Here is a 15,248-nt window from a genome sequence, read left to right as displayed (position 1 = left end):
AGGAGCTCTTCTGCCTTCCCCATACATACATGCATTAAAGTTATGACTTCTAGGTCACTGGAATGATCCTGATAGCTGCTAGGGTCTGGGGCAAACATATTCTGGGTACCTATATCTTCCTAACTGCAATTTTTAAAAAATGTACCAGTTATATATTCAAATGATATATCTAAAATATTGACATGGTAAGCATTTTGGTGTTAATCATGGTTCCAGAATAATTGTTGGTTTGTTCTAGCGGACTATTTAGATCAACTCCCAAACAGCCAATGATGAGGAAATGAAAGAAGACGACAGTGTGAAAACAGCAGCAACTCAGGGCCATACCTGGTCTGCCACTTCTCCATGGACTCTCCTCCTTCCCGTGGCAGATAGCAGCATTGCTGGAATTCATTAGCAAAGAGAATGCAATCATGACGCGCATCCTTCAGCAGGTTTCGCAGTTTGTTATACTGTCTGTGACACGGAGGAGAAAAAATAAATCTAACAAAGCAGGTACTCATCCATTGCTATCTCTTGCTAAGGATCAAAAAAGGATGGGGTATTTTAGAGCAAAAGATTGATTACTTTAAACCTGAAGAACATGTATTTATATTGGTCTCAGTGTGCTCAGTCCTATCGGGCTGCTATTGTTTCTCGATTTTGCCTGCTAGAAGGTGCTTGGGCAGGGCCTACTTAATTAGTTTGCAGATCAATTAAACTCCTCTCTCCTTTCCCCTTCAGAGACGTCCAGCCATTTTATTATGTAATTATACCGCCTTGCCCTGCCTAGCCCCTTCTTCAAAGCCTGAGTGCACGGAGGCAAGCAGAGGGTTTAGCACTTTATTTTTGGACCTCACTTTGCTCTATAAATGTCATTAAGCATTAATACATTTGACTTTTTGCTGGCAGCCCTAAACAAGAACATGTAAGGTAAATAAGTTTGGGGATTTATCTTTGAATTTTATTTATGCAGCCACCCTGATTGACATAAATGAGAGCTAGCCTCATCTGTCAGACAACTAACAGAAAGTTTTAAGGTTTTGTCCATCAAGAGATCCTTCCCATGGCCGAGGAAGGAGGATAGTTTGAGGCCAGGAGTTCAACACCAGCATGGGCAACATAGGGAGACCCTGTCTCTACCAAAAAATACAAAAATTAGCCAGGCGTGGTAGCGTGCACCTGTAGTCCCAGCTACTTGGGAGGCTGAGGTGGGAAGATTGCTTGAGCTTGGGAAGTCAAGGCTGCACTGGGCTGTGACTGTGCCACTACATTCCAGCCTAGGTTACAGAGCGAGACTTTGTCTCAAAAAACAACAACAAAAAAGATCCTTCCCACAATGCTGGCCGAAGCCACAAATCAAACATCAAGTCTCCTATGGGTCAGTTTCTAAGAAGGTGCTTTTCAATAGTCTAGATAATATAAAATTACAGAAAACACTGAGTTATGTTAAAGGGAGTCAACTGCTTATTTAAAGATGAATTTGCTGGGTGTGGTGGCTCATGCCTGTAATCTCAGCACTTTAGGAGGCTGAGGAAGGAGGATCGCTTGAGCCCAGGAGTTGGAGACCAGTTTGTGCCACGTAGCAAGACCCCATCTTTACACAAATTAAAAATACAAAAATGAGCTGGGCATGGTGGTACGTGCCTGTAGTTCCAGCTACTCGGGAAGCTGAGGCAGGAGGGTCCTTTAAGCCCAGGAGTCTGAGGCTGCAGTGAGCTATGATTGTGCCACTGAACTCCAGCCTAGGGAACAGAATGAGACCCTGTCTCTAACAAAATAAATATAAAATAAAAATGGATTCATATTAAATCAGATTTAACATGTGTTTTAATATAATAACATTTGTACCCTTCCTTCCGCACCTCCAGCCTGCCACCATAGGTTTTAAAAATTGAGTCTTTTCATTGAAGCTAAGGCCGAACTCCCCAATGAATCTTGTTAAATGCATAAACACTGATCACCAATCTGTGTGGTCTTACACTTTATTAGAAAACAAGAACTAGATTTCACTAGGGCCGGGCGCGGTGGCTCACGCCTGTAATCCCAGCACTTTGGGAGGCCGAGGCGGGAGGATCACGAGGTCAGGAGATCGAGACCATTCTGGCTAACACAGTGAAACCTCGTCACTACTAAAAATACAAAAAATTAGCCGGGCATGGTGGCGGGTGCCTGTAGTCCCAGCTACTCAGGAAGCTGAGGCAGGAGAATGGCGTGAACCCTGGAGGCAGAGCTTGCAGTGAGCCGAGATCAGGCCACTGCACTCCAGCCTGGTGACAGAGTGAGACTCCGTCTCAAAAAAAAAAAATAAAAAAATAAAAATAAAGAAATAGATTTTATTTTCTTAGTAATTCTAATTTTGAGTCACTGTGAAAAGAATCATAAATAGCAACTTGTAAAATATCTTTTTTTTTTTTTTTTTGATACGGAGTCTCACTCTGTTGCCTAGGTTGGAGTGCAGTGGCACGATCTCGGCTCACTGCAACCTCTGCCTTCCAGGTTCAAGTGATTCTCCTGCCCCAGCCTCCCGAGTAGCTGGGATTACAGGAGCCCACCACCATGCCTGGCTAATTTTGGTATTTTTAGTAGAGACGGGGTTTCACCATGTTTGCCAGGCTGGTCTCAAACTCCTGACCTCAGGTGATCCCCCCGCCTCGGCCTCCCAGAGTGCTGGGATTATAGGCATGAGCCACCACGCCCGGCCATAAAATATCCTAATAAACAAAGGGATTCAGTTTCATTTCTATGAATGGCAGCTTTTCTTAACAGAATTCCACTTGTACAAACAAAAGCTGTTCCCTCACCCCTCAAGATGAGTAGAACATATTATATCAGTAATTTTCCCACTTTCACAAAGACACTATATTTTTGAGACAGGGTTTCACTCTGTCACCCAGCCTGGAATGCAGTGGCACGATCATGGCTCACTGCAGCCTCAAACTCCTCGGCTCAGATGATCTTCCCACCTCAGCCTCCTGAGTAGCTGGGACTACAGGCACACCCCACTAAGCTCGGCTAATTTTTGTATTTTTTTTGTAGAGACGGGGTCTTGTCATGTTGCCCAGGCTGATCTCAAACTCCTGGGTTCAATCGATCCTCCTGCCTTGGCCTCCCAAAGTGTTGGGATTACAGGTGTGAACCACCATGCCTGGATAAAGACACATTTAAAACTTATTTTAAAAGCCTCTTAGAAGAGTCTATGCCATATATATATATATTTTTTTGAGACAGAGTCTCACTCTGTTGCCCAGGCTGGAGTGCGGTGGCACAATCTTGGCTTACTGCAAGCTCTGCCTCCCAGGTTCACGCCGTTCTCCTGCCTCAGCCTCCCGAGTAGCTGGGACTGCAGGTGCCCACCACGACACCCGGCTAATTTTTTGTATTTTTAGTAGTGACGGGGTTCACCGTGTTAGCCAGGATGGTCTCGATCTCCTGACCTCATGATCCGCCCGCCTCGGCCTCCCAAAGTGCTGGGATTACAGGCGTGAGCCACCGCGCCCGGCCTACACACTGTTAACAGTTTGGGCAGGCTTTCACTTTCTGCCTTACACAGTTCGGTAATGCTTAGAATTTTAAGAATGAGCACTTATTTGTTAAGTAATAGGAACGACTTTTGGAGAGATTTCATAAACATCTACAATTTGTTATTTCAGAGAAAACATTGAAAAAATATTGCCTGTTCTTCCTGACTTTGTCCCCTAGAAGTTTTTGTTCCCTTTACCTACCATCATATTTTGTGCACCATTACAAAGAACCTGAACTTACTGTAGTTATTTGTTTACAAATGACCTCCCTTGCTAAGCATCCTTCATTTAGAAAATCTTTGCTTCTATGTGCCAGGTCTGCTGGGGGAGGTGAGGGCTGCTGCACTGAATGCCCTTGGGAACACCAACTAGACATCCCACTGCATCTGAATAGTGTCCTATGGCATAGATAGGGCAGTGCCCCATGTCTGCAGCAAAGAAAGGAAAAATAGACATGCCATACAATCCAGTAATCCCACTTCTGGGTATATACCCAAATTGAAAGCAAGAACTCAAACAGACATTTGTATACCTATGTTCGTAGCAACATTACTCACAGTACATAGGCAAAAGGTGGAAGCAATCTATCAATGGATGAATGGATAAACAAAATGTGGAATATATTATTCACATTTAAAAAGGAAGAAAGTTCCAACACATGCCATAACATGGATGAACCTTGACACATTATGCAGAGTGAAATAAGCCACTCACAAAAGGACAAACACTGTGTCATTCCAGTTACATGAGGTACTGAGGGCAGTCAAATTCATAGAGATGGAAAGTAGAATAGCAGAATAGGGGCCAAGGAGGGGAGACAGTGTTTAAGGGGTATAGAGTTTCAGTTAGGACAGATGAAAAGTTCTGGAGAAAGATGTTGGTGATGGCTGACAACAAGGCATATGTTTTTAATGCCCCTGAACTGTGCACTTAAAAATAGTTAAAATGACAATTTTATGTATGTACATTTTACCACAATTTAAAATAAAGCTACGCTACTTGGCAAAAACAAACCAAACATAACACAGAACCACCCATTTCAGTGGGATAAGTGCCTGAAAGGAGAAGACGGGAGGGATGGGAAGGCTTCTTGGAGTAGGTGACCCATGAGCTCTGAAGGATGAATAAGAGTGAGTGGAGACAAAGGGCCCAAGAGACGAGAACAGGGCAGAACGTGCGAGACAGCAGACAGTAAGGCTTTACTTCAGTGCTTTACCCGCAGGTGCTGAATCAATGCTTTCCAAATGAACAAATGAATGCACAGCCCTACATGATAACAGTGATCCAAGTGCAGGATAATAACGCCCCTGAATAAACTGACATTTCCAGAGCCCTGCTGCCTTTTGCTAAGCTTCATAGACATCACTGCATTTGTTTTCACACCTTCACTTCAGACCCAGGGTTTTTGTTTTTGCTTTTGTTTTTTTGAGACAGGAACTTGCTGTGTTGCTCAGGCTGCAGAGGAGCAGCGCTATCATGGCTCCTTGCAGCCTCAAACTCTCAGGCTCAAGTATTCTCCCACCTCAGCCTCACAAGTAGCTAGGACTACAGACGCAGGCCACCATGCTCAGCTAATTTTTTTGTTTTTTTGTATTGAGACAGGGTCTCACCATGTTAGCCAGGCTGATCTCAAATTCCTGAGCTCAAGCAATCTTCTTGCCTCGGCCTCCCAACATGCTGGGCATGAACCACCGTGCAGACCCAGGGATTCCTGAATTCTGTTCTCTGCAAATACTGATGTGCCTGCCACAAGCCAGTCCCAGGGGTTACCACCAGATTAGAGTAATGACAATCCTTCCTAATATTTAGAAAAATATATCACTTAACAAAAAATGTTCTCAATTTTAAGTTTCCCTCCCATATATATTTTCTTAGACTTTTAGTGCAAGCTTCCATTTGTCAGCTACCTATCAGCCAGATAAAACAAATGAATAAATGGCAAAATAATATTAATGCAGAAAGCAGGAAACAAACAGCGAATCACTCTGAGTGTGACAGTCGGGTTTGCTTGTAGACGTGGGCTTACAGTTATAATTTAATAGCACATACATATGATATAGTCATATTTTTTGCTAGTCAGGATTTTGTAGTGCATATGATGGGACTAGATAGATGAATATCCTGCATGGAGTCAGCAAACAGCACCATGTGCCTTAAGCAAATTCGGCCAGAATGACAGGAGAACAATGGTTTCAGATAGTCAAGTACAAGCCAGGCATGGTGGCTCTTGCCTGTAATCCTAGCACTTTGGGAGACTGAGGCGGGAGGATCACTTGAGGTCAGGAGTTTGAGACCAGCCTGGCCAACTTGGCAAAACCCTATCTTTACTAAAAATACAAAAATTAGCCAGGCATGGTGGTGGGTGCCTGTATTCCCAGCTATCCAGGAGGCTGAGGCAGGAGAACTGCTTGAACTCAGGAGGCAGAGGTTGCAGTGAGCTGAGATGGCACCACTGCACTCCAGCCTGGGTGACAGAGTGAGACTGCTTCTCATAAATAAATAAATAAATAAATATAAATTCAGCTCTTACAGAAAAACCTTAGTTCCCTGGACTGGCTTGGATGTTTTCTAAAACTCCATCATCTTAATGTTTTAAGCAATTTCTTAGAGGGGCAGTTAAACCTACCTTCTTTAGGTTGTTTTTTTTTACTATTTTTATTCAGTGGTGACCTTACCTACAGATGCAACATCCCTTTCCGCTGCTGACTGTTCTAAGGATTAGAAGTGGGAGTCCCACACCAGTGGAAAGACCTACAAAGTGAATTCTGTACTAAATGTATTTCATCACCTGGATTTTGCAGAACCCAGGTAGGGTCTCACAGACTTACCTTCAGAGACCATTGAGTTTTCTACAAGTTTATATTGCCATTTATATTAGACAATACTCACAAAACATTTTTATGGAGTACATTTGGGGCCATCTGAACGACTGCCTTCTAACTGCACTGCCGTTTGGCGTCAGTGCGGCCCTCTCAGATGCCCCAGAGACACTTCAAACTCTTGACCTTGACTCCCCTGCCCCCAGGCTTCCTCTAGTGTTCCCTCTCTCCATCCAGTCATGTAGGCCAGAAACCTCAGTGATATCCTTGACCCCACCTTCCCCGCCATCTCACATACCTAAATCTATCACTAGTTCTAGAGATTTTAAAAAAGAGCAGCTTTATTGAGATATAATTCACATACCATAAAATTTGCCCTTAAAACACACACAGTTCAGTGGTTTTTAGTATAGTCACAGTTATGCAACCATCACCATCGATCTAATTATAGAACATTTTAATCACTAGGAAAAGAAACCTGTATCCATCCATTAAGCAGTCATTGCCTGTTCGCCTTGACCTCAGTCCCCGGCAACCACTAATCTACTTTCTGTCGCTATTGATATACCTATTCTGGACATTTTACATAAATGGAATTATACAACATATGATGTTTTTATGTGTGCGCTGGCTTATTCCACTTAGCATGTTTTTGTGGTTTATCCACGTTGTAGCATGTATCAGTACATCATTCCATCTTATGGCTGAATAATATTCCCCTGTATGGATAGTCCACATTTTGCTTAACCATAATCAATTAACAGACATTTGGGATGTTTCCATGTTTTGGCTATGATGAAGAAAGTTGCCATGAACATTTGTGTATGATGTTTTCATTTTTATTTATTTATTTATTTTTGGAGATGGAGTCTTGCTCTGTCACCCAGGCTGGAGTGCAGTGGAGCGATCCCGGCTCACTGCAACCTCCACCTCCCAGCTTCAAGCAATTCTCATGTCTCAGTCTCCCGAGTAGCTAGGACTACAGGCGCGTGTCGCACACAGCTGGCTAATTTTTTGTATTTTAGTAGAGATGGGGTTTCACCGTGTTGCCCAGTCTGGAACTCCTGAGGTCAAGCAATCCGCCCAACTTGGCCCATCAAAATGTTAGTATTACAGGCGTGAGCCACTGTGCCCGGCTGTGTATGATGTTTTCAGTTTCAATGTTGACATGTTTTCAATTATCGTAGTTATACACTTAGGAAGTTTTATAGATTTTTACCTATTAAATAGGTCTTGGAAACATCTATTTCTGTCTCTAAGCTACCAACATTCCTTTATCCGGACTAAAGCAAAAGCCTCCTCCCTTCTTTTTTCCAGGCCTCTTCTCTACCTGGCCCAGTAATCTTTTTTTTTTTGAGATGGAGTTTTGCTCTTTTGCCCAGACAGGAGTACAATGGCATGATCACGGCTCACTGCAACCTCCGCCTCCCAGGTTCAAGCAATTCTCCCACCTCAGCCTCCTGAGTAGCTGGGATTACAGGCACCCACCATCATGCCTAGATACTTTTTGGATTTTTGTAGTGACGGGGCTTCACCATGTTGGCCTGGCTGGTCTTCAACTCCTGACCTCGGGTGATCCACCCACCTCCACCTCTCAAAGTGTTGGGATTACAGGTGTGAACCACCACTGAGTAATCCTTTTAGGACAGGAATCTGATCATGTTATCCCATGTTGCTTAAAACTTTTCCCTGACATCCCTGAGGCCATGAGGCCTTCCATCCCACCCAGGCATTCTTTCGGCTCCTGGGGTGTGCCACAGGCCCCTCCCCATGGGCCCCAGGCATTTTCCTCTACCTTGAAAGCTTTCCTCCACTCTGCCTGGTTTATGCCTACCCTTGGACCTCCACCTAGGCGTCCCCCTCAGAAAAGCCCTTCCTTGCCTCCCTGGGTGGTCTGGGCTCTCCTGGCGCGCCGTCCCTGTGCTTCAGTGCATTTGTCACAGTTGCAGTTCTGAATCTGTTTGTGTAATTGCCCGATTACTGCCTGTCACCCTGCCAGGACTCTGTCTACTTTGGTTCGCCACTGTACCCTCAGTGCTAGCAGTTTCTGGCACATATAGTCTCTTGGTGAACATTTGTTGAATAAACCAACACACATGTGAACACATGAACATGGTGGACAAAACAGCCTTACAGAGTTGTCGGGGGGACTCCTCATTAAATAAGCATTTATTTGAAGATTATTAGATGGCAGAACATGTGATTATCCTGAACGACTTAAGACCTGACATTAGTCATACTGTTCTTTGCAATACACTTATGAGAACAAGCATTCTCTGCTTTGATATTATTGAAGTCAAAATAGGAAATGTTATTACAAATATAACCAGATTAAAGGCTATGTCTTTCCATTGTTAAACCTAACTCTGGTGATTTCGTTTCAGCAAAACAATGTTATCTGTCACATTGAATAATGTTCATTTGCAGTTTTCTGATTTTGTAACTTTGATTATTTAACTTAAACTAGGGTTGTATTAAAGTACTTAAATATGAGGACTTATACTGAGATTTATGTTTAAACACATTTAAATAACAATAGAAGAAAATAACACTGGGTATCCAGGAGGATTTTTTTCTTTTAGAAACAAGATTGATATATCACTCATGTTGAGAACACTGAGGTAATGGATGGGGAGTTAGATCATGTGACCTTTCAGATCTCTCCAACCATAATATTCTACGATTCCAATCTTTATTTATTTATTTTTTTTGAGAGAGAGTCTCGCTCTTGTTGCCCAGGCTGGAGTGCTGTAGCATGATCTCGGCTCACCACAACCTCCGCCTCCCGGGTTCAAGCGATTTTCCTGCCTCCGTCTCCTGAGTAGCTGGGATTACTGGCCTGCGCCACGTCGTCTGGCTAATTTTTGTATCTTTAGTAGTGACAGGATTTCACCATGTTGGCCAGGCTGGTATCAAACTCCACGTCGTCTGGCTAATTTTTGTATCTTTAGTAGTGACAGGATTTCACCATGTTGGCCAGGCTGGTATCAAACTCCTGACCTCAAGTGATCTACCTGCCTCGGCCTCCCAAAGTGCTGAGATTATGGGCGTGAGCCACTCAGCCTGGCCTGATTCCAATCATATATACCATCAAGAAACAGAAACATGAAATATGGAGACTCTCTGAAGCTATACAGAAGGAATTCAGGAGGGAGTCTAAAGGAACAAGCAAAGCATCCTATACCAGACACCAGACGGGACCAGGGATTATTAACTGACAAAACTTTCCTAACCAAGAATGTTCCTCAAAGCATATTGGATAAAATGAATTATTTACTCACATCTCAAAAATCTCTGAGGAAGAACTGAAAAACAAAACAAAATGTTCCCCAACATTAAATGAACAAAACACTAGAGAGCTTCTGCTAGGCCAAGTTCAGTTAAATATAAAAAGTTAATTATCACCAAAAAAATGGTAAGTATGTAAAGTAATGCATATGCTAATTAGCTTGATTTAGCCTTTCCACAATGTATACATATTTTAAAACATCATGTTGTATACCATAAATATATATGATTTTTTAAAATAAGTTTTTTAATAGAGGCGGGGGTCTCACTATGTTGCACAGATTGGTCTTGAACTGGGCTCAAGTTATCCTCCTGTCTTGGCCTCCCAAAGTGCTGGGATTATAAGTATGAGCCACTGGGCCTGGCCAAATATATACAATTTTAATCTGTCAATTAAAAAAGGTCAAATAACTTACACTTAACACTTAGGAAGGCTGAATTAATAAAGCAAATCTCCCAGATCTTATGTATTCAATGCCTATTATTAATTTGAAAGTTAGCCTTCAATAAATGACACTTTCTAGTGCTCAGACAATTTGGGTCATTTAGCTATGTCAACCTGAATGCACCTGCTGGTTGCTTAACAGGTAAACAAAGTGCCAAGTCCCAGATTTGCTGATTTCTTCCTCTTCTTCAATCATACTCGTAATACGCCTTAAAGACCAGTCTCAAATCCATTTCCCCCAAAGGATTTTCTGGCCTATTCACTCCACTCCACGTTTACTTCTGCATTTTGCATAGTCCACATTAAATTATCCTTCGTGTGTCTAAGGCGCTTCATAATAATTGTCTTGTTTCTTCTATCTAACCCCAGCAAGACAATAGGTTTGTTATGAGAGGGACTGAGACTTATTTTGGGCCAGGCACCGTGGCTTATGCCTGTAATCCCAACACTTTGGGAGGCCGAGGCAGGCAGATCATGAGGTAAGGAGTTCGAGACAAGTCTGACCAACATGGTGAAACCCTGTCTCTACTAAAAATACAAAAATTAGCCGGGCGTGGTGGCGTGCAGCTGTAATCCCAGCTACTCAGGAGGCTGAGGCAGGAGAATCACTTGAACCCGGGAGGTGGAGGCTGCAGTAAGCCGTGAGCCGAAATCACGCCACTGCACTCTAGCCTGGGCGACAGAGCCAGACTCCATCTCAAGAAAAAAAAAAAAAAGACTTCTTTTTTATTCCCCAAGGCCTGGAACTAAGAGCTTAAAAAGTGCTTACCCAATGAACAAAATCAGGGTGTTATCATATGGCCCTATTTCATAACTCCTCATCTTTTGTTTTCACATTTAGTATATTCAAAGACATGGTAAGGCAGTGGAAAACCAACAGTTTTTCATCAAGTTAACTACTCTTGAAATGTTCAGGAGAAAAAAAACATTTAAATTCCAACTCTTTGTCTTTGAATGTCCCAGGAATTGGTTTCTAAAACAATCCTTAACATTAAAAATATTTTAGAAAACAGAAGTTGAAAAGGCTCGCAGTGTGTTAGCAATCCGAATGATAACAACAAATTGATTTTAGTAGCAGAAACTGAAATATGACACCTGGAGCAGCATTTAAATTTGGATGTGTATAAACATCTATATCTTGGTGTCTGAACAAAATCAACTTGAAGCTCATTTAAAAATATTCTATCTGAAAAAACCTGTACACAATCTGGTTAATGTACGTTTTTTGAACTGATCATATAATAAGAGGACAATTTGTTATTTTCATATACAAATAAAAACACTTCATCTTTTATTACCAAGGTCTGAAGAAACCACAACATTTTAAAAAAGAATAAATGCATAGTTGGTGCTTATTAAATAACTTAGAGTGTTAAGAGGTTGGACGTATAATTCTAATATGCTATTTCCATACAGTCTTAAGTTCAAGTCACAAACCTTTCCCAACATTAAAGGAAGCAAAATCGCTTTTTAAAGTACTTGTTTAAAAGGTAGACAACTATTCTTCATTTAAGTACAAGGCAAGAATTTTAGACTGGTTCAATTAGAAAGCCTTTGTTTAGCAAATACAATGACTATGGCTGGTAGTTACACTAGTAATCAAAAATAAAACAAGCTATTTCTGGTTTCATTGAATAAATCATTACAAGTACAATTTGCATCCCCAATAAAGGAGTCTAAAATTTAAAAATAAAATACTCTTTTCCCCAAGAAAAGAATGTATGCTTCTAAAACAATGTATCTATAAATAAGATTAAATAATACACATTATCAACAAGAAATAAGCAATAACCCTGCCACTATAAAAATGCAAGCCAAATGTCAATTCACACTAGAATCTTAAATACCCACATACTGGGGACACTGCAGTTTACTGATCTACAGTCAGATCTCCTGGCCAGGTGTTGAAGCAGAAATATAAAATAATGTTACTGCATTCCTCACTATCAAAGAGAATACGAAATTAGTTTTAAAAGTCCTTTCTGACAAAATAATGAATTCCTCCCATCCCCATCCCCCTCCAACAAGGGACCTTTTCTAAGGTGGGGGGAACCTATACCATATAGAAATAAAGAATGCAAAACGTATACCTCCGGCCTCTTTGATGCTGCACAGCTTGACAAGCTGTCTGCATGAAAATAATTCCCTTCAACTCAGGAAACTCAAGGATCTCAAGATAATCTTGAACAACTTTCCAGTCTGGGATCACATAATGAGTCACATCACTAGACAAGAGTTTCCCATCTGAAACATAATTCAAAATTTAAGAGATTAGACAATGTTTTCAAACCTGGTTTATTTAAATGTCACGGTGCTCTGGCATGCAAAATAACTTCCAGTCTTAACTCCATGGTGGGAGTTTTTAAAAGACAAATCTACTTTGGCAGAGGCCCAAAGTTCAGGTATATTGAGCACCCTCATTTTTTTGGAAGCTGTGATAAATACAAGCTCAACGTGGTTTATGGTGTTGCCAGAGGTGCCGGAGAGGATGGCTGATTTAACAACGAACAAGCACATTTTCAGCATAACCTGAATATTTCAGTGTTAACTCATCATTGACAAACACATTCAAATGAAGCACCCCCACATTTATACCACTTGTGTATGATGCCCAGCAATTTAAAGTTGGCTCTCTGTCAAGCTTCTGCACGTGCTCAGCAGCCTCCAAGGGCCAGAAAGATTGAATAGAGAAAATGCTCCATGCAAGCAACGTGCAGAGGTGGGGTTTTCACCAGGCCCGCATCTGAGAGCTGGTTAGCCAAGCTCTAACAAAATGTTCACCTTAATCACAATGTTTGGGGGATTCCACACATTCGCTGACAAGGACCCACATCCCATGCTCATCCTCCCATGGGGTAAGAGAGCCAGTAATGTGCATCGTTCTATCGGCCACCCTTGCGGCCTAGAAACCAAGGACTGGGGCCGAGTCCCCAGTCCAACTTCCCCGTGACCTTCCCCTCCAGTGCGGGCCCAGAGAGTTCACAAATCTACGGTGAAGTGGCTCTCCACTGGGGGAAACGTCTGGGGCACCAGTGCGGGCAGGTCAGGAAACCTGTGGCTGCAAAGCAGTCGATGTCAGCTTCGCAGCGGCAGCAGCTGGCCGGTAGCTCCCAGCTCGGGACCTCCCCATTTCTCCGCCGCGCGAGGTTGCGGAGGGAGGAGGCCTCGGCTTCCGCACCCTGGGGTCCCTCTGAGGAGCCAAACCACCCGGCCTCCAGCATGCGGTGCGGGTCTCTCGGGCCCTCCCATTGGACAGGGCGGAGCAGTCCGGGAGTCCCGGGCAGGACGCCCCGGAAGCCGCGGACCCGGGCCGCCGGGTCCCGACCAGCAGAGGGCCGGGGGTGAGGCCGGCGGGCGGGCGCAGGCCGCGGGGCCTACGCCTCGGTGTCCACGCCGCTGGCGCTCTGCCTCCGGGCCGCGCTCACCCCCTCACTGCGGCCGCCCGCTCCCGCCGGCCCCGTCCCCGCCCCGGCCCCGGCCCTGACCGTGGCTGCAGGCGGCGGGCTGCGGGCAGAGCGGGCTGTGGCAGGGTACGCAGGGCCGCAGGTAGTGCTCGCGCACGATCCGCAGCGTGCGGCCCTGGAAGGTCCTCAGCAGCAGCACCTTCTCCCGCTTCTGCAGCATGGCGGCGTGCCTCCTGGCGGGCGCGGCGGAGGCAAGGCCGCGGCTTCGGACCCGCCCCTCGGCCCTGGGCGCCGCGGCTCCGGAACCGCCGTAACTGCCGCGCCCGGGGGAGGCCCGGAGCTACACGCTCCAGGCTGGGGCCCGGCCCTCCCGGCCTCAGTTTCTTCCCTTCCCTCAGTGGCCTGGACCAGGGCGGAGGGATGGAAACGACCTACCCCAGAGACGGAGGGAAGACTAGGATGATACCTGGACGGCAGGTGAAGAAGGGCTGGGCGCAGCTGTCCAAGATTAGGAGACTTTGTTTGTCCCCCCCAGGTCCATGTGGGAATGGAGCCGCCGTATTAATACTAACACCGGGTAATTAATGTTTTCTCTTCGTTGCTCTCGTTATCTCCAAACGAGGTAAAAGACTCAGCAAATAAGCCGGCAACCCTGCCAGCCGAACATTTCCAAAAAGTTATGTTCATTTTAAATTACACGTACTTTTTAAAAAGTTTTTTTCTTTTTTTGTAGAGATGGGAGGGTGAGGGGGGCGGGTCTTGCTCTGTTGGCCCGGCTGGTCTCAAGCGATCCACCTGCTTCGGCCTCCCAAAGTGTTGGGATTATAGGTGTGAGCTGCTGCGCCTGGCCTTTCATGTTCTTTTTAAAATTTATTTATTTGTTTTGGTATCCCTATTGAAGTTATCATGTACTTATATAGTCAAACAATGCAGTTAAAATGAAAACCAATCTCTTCCCTTGAAGCACTGTTCCACTCCAACTTTTACAGCTTTTGCAGCCTCTGGCAAAGGATTTCTCCTTTAAACTGCCACTGTGACCGTCACAAACGTCCATGTTTGTATTAATAACTTTTTTTTTTTTTGGACAGGGTCTTGCTGTGTCACTGAGGCTGGAGTGTAGTGCATGATCATGGCTCACTGCAGCCCCCGAACTCCTGGGCACAAGCGATCTTCTCCACCACGCCTAGCATTTTTTTTTTTTTTTTTTTTTTGTAGAGATGGGAGTGTCTCACTATGTTACCCAGGCTGGTCTCCAACTCCTGGGCTCAAGTGATCCTCCCACCTCAGCCTCCCAAAGTGCTGGGATTACAGGCGTGAGCCACCACGCCCAGCCTGTAGCTCTTGATAAAGAGATACACAGAGTCTCTTCTAAGATCACACACCCTTGATTGGATAGAATCCACTGTTCTTCCAAGCACTCAACTAAGACTTTTGAGCTGCACTAGCAGCTTTGTATACGTGTCCCATTTAATTTCCACAACAAGTCAAAGGAGTGGGGCATTATCATTCCTATCTTATAGACTATAAAACAGGGTTAGGGAAGTTAAGTGGCCAAGGTTACCCAGTTATTAAGTGGTGGGATCAATATTCAAGCCAGAATGTGACTGAATTCAAAGCAGGCTCGTAAGTAATTACCGTGCTATTCAGAGATGAGTAAAATACAGGTCCTGCATTTAGGGACTTTATAGTCTGCTTGGTGAGCTCCAGTTAAGGCATCTCAACCAGCTGGCTGGAAACATCAGACTTCCTGTGATGCTGAAGCAGGCAGAACTGAGGATGCCCCATTGGA

At 44.2% G+C, this 15,248-nt stretch overlaps 1 protein-coding gene across 10 annotated transcripts in view; it reads right to left on the bottom strand.

Moving 5' to 3' along the window:
• DIS3L (DIS3 like exosome 3'-5' exoribonuclease) overlaps positions 1-14,040 on the bottom strand; it is a 42,535-nt gene extending 28,495 nt beyond the window's left edge. For 3 of the 10 annotated variants that reach the window (XM_030814613.1, XM_030814611.1, XM_030814614.1), the window contains exons 1-3: positions 13,541-13,747; positions 12,146-12,299; positions 328-456 (exon numbers count right to left, since the gene is read on the bottom strand). In XM_030814613.1, coding sequence (XP_030670473.1) covers positions 328-456; positions 12,146-12,299; positions 13,541-13,679 — 422 coding nt within the window. In that variant the 5' untranslated portion in view covers positions 13,680-13,747. Of the gene's footprint in view, positions 1-327; positions 457-12,145; positions 12,300-12,836; positions 13,501-13,540; positions 13,748-13,894 lie in introns of those variants that run through there. The other 7 variants (XM_030814618.1, XM_030814615.1, XM_030814617.1 and 4 more) reach the window with 6 other exon arrangements.
• Positions 14,041-15,248: the final 1,208 nt, after the last annotated feature.

Source organism: Nomascus leucogenys, chromosome 6 (genome assembly GCF_006542625.1).
Source record: "Nomascus leucogenys isolate Asia chromosome 6, Asia_NLE_v1, whole genome shotgun sequence".
NCBI lineage: Eukaryota > Metazoa > Chordata > Mammalia > Primates > Hylobatidae > Nomascus > Nomascus leucogenys.
The sequence above is the reverse complement of the archived record's forward strand: the minus strand, read 5'-3'. Positions and strand labels throughout refer to the sequence as shown.